The sequence below is a fragment of the Oncorhynchus tshawytscha genome, linkage group LG01, assembly GCF_018296145.1.
Source record: "Oncorhynchus tshawytscha isolate Ot180627B linkage group LG01, Otsh_v2.0, whole genome shotgun sequence".
NCBI lineage: Eukaryota > Metazoa > Chordata > Actinopteri > Salmoniformes > Salmonidae > Oncorhynchus > Oncorhynchus tshawytscha.
In genome coordinates, this window is record NC_056429.1 from 82,457,250 (window position 1) to 82,465,748 (window position 8,499).

Below are 8,499 nucleotides of genomic sequence, written 5' to 3' on the forward strand. Positions count from 1 at the left end.
GCTTAGCAACCAAAAAAACGGACTCACATTGTATACATACATATGTGCCAGTTGCCTGTCGACTGATTGACATTACATCTGTGTGTGTGGGTGTGTGATTCTTGGGGGAGAGAAAATAGAGGAAGACAGGAGTGAGTGACATGCAAAAGAGGAGAGGGCAGAAGGAATGGAGAGCTGGATGACACACGAGAGGAAGAGTGATTAATGTTCATTCCATTGGTTCGATCTGGTAAAAAAAACGCTGGCTTACTCATCATTACCTAGTGTTCCAGTCTCTCATGGTGCTTTAAAGTGGAACTGACAGCGTTTTAGCAACGTGAAATAAAATCAGTTCATATACACCCGCTGAAAGAATGAGGCCTTTTTTATGTATGAGAAGCGAGCACTTAGATAAAGACATTTTCACATTTTCAAACTTTGATAGAATGTTTGGGAATGAAAGTAAGGCATTTGTGAAAATTCTGTAGCAATATAGAGTGGGAAAGCGGCCATGCGTTTGGACAATTAATAGACACTACAGTAAATAAAACCTAATAAAAATGTGTCAAGTCTTGTCCAGGGCTATGTTCAATACGTTTTTACGTTCTGGAACGTTCAATTGAACGGAAACGGTGCTGTACTGAACGGCCAGTTGAAATAGGGGAAGAGGTTGGGTTGTGGGTTGGGGAGTGCTGTCAGCACCGCCACTGCCCTTTAAATACGTCACTCATTGCTTCAAGGTACACCTCGTCCACACCCAACAAACAGGAGCAAACGTACCTCAAAGTCTGTTCAAAAACGTTAAAGAATGTTTGGGGGAAATGTATCATTTAGTACAAACCGTTCTGTAACATAGCAAACATTCAAGTGAACTGAACACACCTCAGGATAGACTATACACAGACAGGGGTACCATAGCCAATCAGAGCTAAATAAGTCATTTGCCACATGGGCCTGTCATCATTCCCTTTGAACTGGACTGTGTGTTTACAGGCAGTAGCACCAGTGTGACTTTAGATCGTTAGAAAGCATTCGCCAAAAGCCACAAAATAGTGGATTTCTGCAAATATGTAAATACCACGGGAGTGCCTTAGATTTGGGAACTTTACAGTTCTATTGTTCAAACAACCATGAACAGGTAGGGTCTCGCTCCCTCGGTTGCCTATGCACATCATCAACAACAACAACAACAACGTCATCATCAACAATAACAAGATCAACAACTAATGTTAGCCAGAGCAAGATGAGCTCAAATCTATCGAGAGAACAGTAGATAAACCATCCCCCCCCAAAAATGAGCTTGTAGTCAGCAGACTAAATTGCAATGATAAACAATAGGAATAGTAGACTGCTCGCCCTTCTACTGCTTGCCTGCCAATGCATTATTTTCCCAACCCATGTTTTGACAACTGAATGTGAACATGCCTGCCCTCTCATTTGATTGATGCCAAATACATTTGATTGACAACTAAGTGATATGCTAACTGCGGATAAGTCTTTCAAGTTCAGCATAGCTAGCTAGAAAACGGATTCCCATTTCTTGCTTGCTAGCAAACTGATTCCCATTTCTTGCTAGCTAGCAAACTGATTCCCATTTCTTGCTAGCTAGCAAACTGATTCCCATTTCTTGCTAGCTAGCAAACTGATTCCCATTTCTTGCTAGCTAGCAAACTGATTCCCATTTCTTGCTAGCTAGCAAACTGATTCCCATTTCTTGCTAGCTAGCAAACTGATTCCCATTTCTTGCTAGCTAACCACATGACACCTTTATCTCTAGCTCTAGCTAGTGATGGGGAAACAAACCTTCCTGAAGCATTGAGCATTGCCAGCCAATTGTGTCAAAAATAAGTTTGTTACTCCAGGCTTTGAGTCACACAGTGTACACTATTGGCACCTGCTGATCAAAATCATTTAGAGCAGCCAAATTATTATAGACAACGTCCCACACTCCATAGCGCTTGCACAGGATAGCATTTTTGTCTTCTACCAACCCAATCAAGTGGCTGTTCGACGAAACAAAGCTTGATCACATACTTCTGATAAAGCGATAAACTGTTCAGCGATTTCGACGCATGCCTCGGAGCTCCGGTATCAAACCTTAAATCACTAGCTGTAACCAATGACATGACACCCCCCCAGCAGCTTTCTCTTCCCTCTCTCTCTCTGTCTCTCCCCCTCTCTCTCGCCTCCACTCTTTCTCTCCCTCTCTCTCCCCCCACTTTCTCTCCCTCTCTCTCTCCCTCCTCTCGCTCTGTCTCTGTCTCTCGCCTCCACTCTTTCTCTCCCCTCTCTCTCCCCCCACTTTCTCTCCTCTTTCTCTCCCTTCCCCCCTTTCTCTCTCTCTATTCCTTCTCTCTCTCCGAAGGACTGATTGCAGCAAACAATATACCAGGTCAGCTGTGATTTACAACCTGATAGCAATATTTGTTGGACTACCAAGAAATGTAATGGTGAATATGCTATATTAATCAGGCATTGAACTGCATCCATCTATTCTGCCAACAACGCCTTATTCTACGTCATTCATTTTTTTGTCAAATAGAACATATCTTTATAGCATCTTATAAAGTTGGTTTTGTGGCATAAACTGGTAATTTGATCTTTTTGAGAGATATGATTGTCTGTTTCATATCTGTAAACTAGTTAAAACACTCAGTCTTTATTGTCATGCCAAACATGTATTTTGGAGTGGGCTGCAAGCAGCACATACAGTATGGAAACAGACTATAGTGCAACAGGTTGATAGTCAAAGAACCACTTTCCCTTAGTAATGCCAAAGCATTATTTCCCTCACAGTAGAAATAATCATGATTTTCATATTAACCGTCCAGGCAGGCGATGCGAAACAGCTTAGTGAGGATAATGACTTTTAGATGGGTATTTTACTCACCAGCTGTATATGCATACATGAGTGAGAGTACTACAGTAATCTCATACTGGTCTCGGTTCACACCTCACACACTACTCTTCTCATTGGTCTAGTTCTCTTAGCGTTGGCTCATACAGCAGTGGTCATCTCAGCACTATAATTCATCAAAACAAGATTATTATTTTCTTGACCAACTCAAATCTTTGTTGTCAACTAGATCCATGCTCATTAGAGTGATTGAATCCTCTATATTATACATGGTTGATACAACGATTGGAGAGAAACAGAGAAAGCGAGAGATCACTGAAGGTCCAGGTCCTTCCCTCTCTTTGCCATCTCTCTCACTGATCTGCATTAGGTTGGGAGGTGATTACTACACTGGATGATTAAACACGGAACTAAATGTCTAGCCACATCTATGATGCATTGTTACCTGTACTGTAGAGTTTTACGCATTAGAGTTTTTCTCCAAGTTTGGAGGATGAGAATAAGGCTCTGTCCCAAATGGCACCATATGCCCTATATAGTGCACTGCTTTTGACCAGATCCCTATGGGCCTGGGTCAAAAGTAGTGTACTACAGGGAGGTATCCCTATTGATTGCACTTAATTTGATCTAATAATCTGCTAAAGTAACCTGACCACTAACTGCTCACCTCATTAGTTGTACAATAAAGCGATACCAGGTGTGTTCATCAACAAACAGTATTAAGTAATGTAACGTTATTCATGATCGGCCAGATGACATAATCCACAGCAAGCCTATAGAATCAGAAATTGAGATGAACCGGTTCTTACATTTACAAGAAGCTCTTATCCAGAGTGACTTGCAGGAGCAATTAGGGTTAAGTGCCTTGCTCAAGGGGACATTTTTCACCTAGTCGCCTCGGGGATTCAAAACAGCAACTTTTCAGTTACTGGCCCAACGCTCTTAACCGCTAGGGTACCTGCTGCCCTTCTTACAGCAGCATTATACAAAGAAAATTGTCACCCCTATTCCTGAGAAATAGACACATTCCCTACACAGCCATGTGAATGTCTAGACTGCAAACACAGTCCATACACAGCCATGGGAATGTCAAGACTGCAAACACAGTCCATACACAGCCACGGGAATGTCAAGACTGCAAACACAGTCCATACACAGCCATGGGAATGTCAAGACTGCAAACACAGTCCATACACAGCCATGGGAATGTCAAGACTGCAAACACAGTCCATACACAGCCATGGGAATGTCTAGACTACAAACACAGTCCATACACAGCCATGGGAATGTCTAGACTGCAAACACAGTCCATACACAGCCATGGGAATGAATGCAAACACAGTCCATACACAGCCATGGGAATGTCAAGACTGCAAACACAGTCCATACACAGCCATGGGAATGTCAAGACTGCAAACACAGTCCATACACAGCCATGGGAATGTCAAGACTGCAAACACAGTCCATACACAGCCATGGGAATGTCAAGACTGCAAACACAGTCCATACACAGCCATGGGAATGTCAAGACTGCAAACACAGTCCATACACAGCCATGGGAATGTCAAGACTGCAAACACAGTCCATACACAGCCATGGGAATGTCAAGACTGCAAACACAGTCCATACACAGCCATGGGAATGTCAAGACTGCAAACACAGTCCATACACAGCCATGGGAATGTCAAGACTGCAAAACAGTCCATACACAGCCATGGGAACACAGTCACAAGACTGCAAACACAGTCCATACACAGCCATGGGAATGTCAAGACTGCAAACACAGTCCATACACAGCCATGGGAATGTCTAGACTACAAACACAGTCCATACACAGCCATGGGAATGTCAAGACTGCAAACACAGTCCATACACAGCCATGGGAATGTCAAGACTGCAAACACAGTCCATACACAGCCATGGGAATGTCAAGACTGCAAACACAGTCCATACACAGCCATGGGAATGTCAAGACTGCAAACACAGTCCATACACAGCCATGGGAATGTAAAGACTGCAGTAGTAAGATGAAGGTTTGCACTGCTAGTGGTGAGCATGCATTCACTGTAAATAAAATCCTGCATTATTTACAGTATATTACTGGCAGCACAGTAGCCAGTAAATTTACTGGCAAAATATAATTTATATTTTAAAATATGGTATGATACTGTATTCTGTGGTACAGTATTCTCACTAATGCAACAAATATAGCATCTTACAAGGCATACCTCAAACTATGTTAATGTGCCCTAGATTATTTTGCCACCCACAACATTCTCCCACAATGCACCACAACTCACAGTATGCTGCTGTAAATATACAGCAAAACAGGTAATACAGTACTTTACTGTGAAGTGTAGTGGAATGCCATTCAACCCACAAAATGCATTGCTCTTTACAGTACTGTTGTCACGCCCTGACCTTAGATATCTCTGTTTTTCTATATATTTTGGTTAGGTCAGGGTGTGACTAGGGTGGGTACTCTAGTTTTTGTATGTCTAGGGTTTTTGTATGTCTAGGGGGTTTTGTATGTCTATGTTGGCCTGATATGGTTCCCAATCAGAGACAGCTGTTTATCGTTGTCTCTGATTGGGGATCATATTTAGGTAGCCATTTCCTCTTTTGTGTTGTGGGATCTTGACTATGTGCCTGTCAGCACTAGTTTGTATAGCGTCACATTTCGTTTCTTGATTTTGTTGCTTTTGTTCTGTGTTTCATTCATTTAAATGAGAATGTACGCATAACACGCTGCGCCTTGGTCTCACTCATACGACGATCGTGGTCTCACTCATACGACGATCGTGACAACTGTACTGTAATGTAGATTTACAGTAGCTAACTGAAAGTTTTGCTGTAAATTTACAGCAACTTGTCAGTGTTGCTGACACCTTTATCAACTATTGATATAGAGATTTGGTCACTCTAGTGACACACACAGTATGGTTCTGGCAACTGATGATGCTTTTAAAGAATGTCTCTTTGACACACAACAATGCTTGACTGGTGTAATAGAACAGCAGCTGTCAGTGGTGGGGGTGTGTCCAGGGTAGAGACTGGGGGAAACTATTCCTGACTAACTGTTGGAATCTTTTTAACTAACTGTGTGTGTGTGTGTGTGTGTGTGTGTGTGCGGTGCGTGCGTGTTTGCGAGCCTACATATTTTCCTGGACAACATTGCTTCATGGAAAAGTTTCATTATAACCAGAGGTGTCTAAAGTATTTCTTCAGATGCAATCTCACCTTTTGTTAATTTGTGTATTTGTCGCAGTCTGATCGAGTTACACTTCTATTAAATAAACTGAACATACATACTGCATGTATATATAGTATGAAGTACCACAGCTGCCTTTCATCCATCAATTGCTATGACAGGCCTACATGACAGGCCTACAGATGACAATGGCTTTAACAAGTTGCTTTGGTTCTAAACCTGCTCGTGTAATTTCAGACAATGAAGAAACGAGACCCCCATAAGTGATACATCTGTGTTTGTTCATTCAACATTAGGCCAAATATACCACGGAGTGGTTTTTTTAAAAATGGTGTCCTACCTCAAAACAAAACAAACAAAACTAAAATTCCCAACAAACATTTTAATAATGTATACACGAAAAAAAGTATACTTTCGGTATTGTAATTATTTGATATGATGATTTAGTTTCTGATTTCTGACAGGTCAAATAATTCTCACTTGAAACAACAGGTGTCAAGAATACAGGCAGAGCTCAAGAGCCTCAGTAATATTATGCCAAATCCTTACACAAAAGATCTGCACATCTAAAACGCATATACTCTCATTCACACTTAATAAAATACACTTGAAATGTAATAACTCACACAAGTTTCACTGTTACAATGTTATGCAGGTGTTATAACTGTTTTGTAATGTTATAACTTATTTTTTCATTTGGGGGAAAGGTAACAATGTGGCTCAGTGATTTTTGGTGGGGAAACATTATTGCACAGACTGTCACAGGCCTATAGTAAAGAAAATACCCAATTCTATATGCATCCAAATGGTATGAAGCCAAAGTTCCACACTAAAACAGCAACATAGACATTAGTCAATTTCTGTCACAAGTTATGAAGGTATTGGAAATGTGCTGTGTGTGGACATATGAATATGACCAACCTTCTTTTTGGTGTTACAGTGGCAGCAGACGGTCCACAGGTACTTGAGAGTTCTCCAGAGCAGAATGATGAAGAGACCCCCAAAGAACGTGACCATGGAGGAGGCAAGGAAAGCCCACCACATGCGCTGCCCATTGCTATCACAGGGCACATCTGGGGAGAACGGGATGATCACATCCATCTTGGATATGCGGATAGAGGGAGAGTCCGGGTAGTAACTATGTTTACCTTTAGGCATTATTCTGAGGCTACTGATGCCCAGGGATAGGTTTCCATGTTCTATAACTAGTATCCAGACGATATGGGTAGTTCCAGCCAGTGCCCCATACCCCACAATTCAGCCATATTGCTTCAACTAACTACCAACCTTCCTTCCTGTACTCTACCCTGTCCGTTTACATCAGTCCTTCAATGTAAATGTTGTGTTCTCAGCGACCTGTGACGCAGAAACTGCACTTCAAAGGACAGGATATGATCGTTCCATTAACAAAAGTCATTCACAGATCGCACAATAAGTTATATGCGAATTGTATGCGAAATCAGATATTTCTTCAAAACTCGTTCATATAATTATATATTGAAAATCCCGTTGCTGTTCTTCTTTGTTGTTTCTTTTGGTGTAATAGTTCAATATTTCCAGGAAAGGCAGCAATTATCTTCGAGTCACATGTCGTTCTGGTTTCTCCATCAGGTAACCAAATCGCGTAAAGGCAATCGATGGTAACCCTCGCCCTCACTCACAAAACTCCACCTTGTTGAGAACCAACCGCCGCTTTCTAAGTCCGTTATTTCTGGTCCATTTAGCGCTCTCGTTAGGTGTTGATTACTACTTTCTCTCTTTATGACCGCAGATGACTTATTTATTTCCGTTCATTAAAGCTGTTCAATAACGCTTTCCATAGGTTTTCTTGTCCTCTTCTTGCTTCAGTGGCGGACAGATGATAGCGGCTGACTGTCAGATCTATTTGGAAGATGATAAGGAACTGGGAGGGCGGTTTACAGGTAGCGGGGGTGGAGCCATCAACAAGATCCGGCCAACTCACGGGTTTCGGCGATCCTCAAACATTATTCTCTTTCGGTGATTCCACGTCCATGTTGGCGACCGTTCTCATCCGTACATCCTTACACAAATATGCACTAAACCCAATGTCTTGAAAGCGTTTTGCGTCTGAAGGAGAGGATGACTTTTTCCCGAAAAGAAGACAGCTGAAATATGTTGTCCACACATCGGCTTGAATAGAACCTGTTGAAAAGCCACACAAAAGCAATCTGTTGCTCTTTTAACGTTTCTTCATGCCAAGAAAACAAGTAGGCTACCTAGAATTTAAGTGAAAATACGTAGCTTTGTCACATGTAAAATATCCATACAAAATGTATAATTTAAAGCATGATTACATTTATTGATTTTAAAGATGGATTATGATGATGAAATTAAGCAATTAAATCAATTCATTCATAGCTCGGAAATGATGCAGCGCCAATTGTCGTTTTAAATATATAACGTCTTGTTCTGACCGTTATCGTTAGTCAGG

General features: G+C 41.5%; 1 protein-coding gene across 5 annotated transcripts in view; it reads right to left on the reverse strand.

The window, feature by feature from the left end:
* LOC112258082 (calcium-activated potassium channel subunit alpha-1) overlaps positions 1–8,193 on the reverse strand; it is a 222,235-nt gene extending 214,042 nt beyond the window's left edge. For 3 of the 5 annotated variants that reach the window (XM_042326592.1, XM_042326589.1, XM_042326586.1), the window contains exon 1: positions 6,969–8,193. In XM_042326592.1, coding sequence (XP_042182526.1) covers positions 6,969–7,205 — 237 coding nt within the window. In that variant the 5' untranslated portion in view covers positions 7,206–8,193. The remainder of the gene's footprint in view (positions 1–6,968) is intronic. The other 2 variants (XM_024432187.2, XM_042326594.1) reach the window with 2 other exon arrangements.
* Between the last annotated feature and the right edge of the window lie 306 nt (positions 8,194–8,499).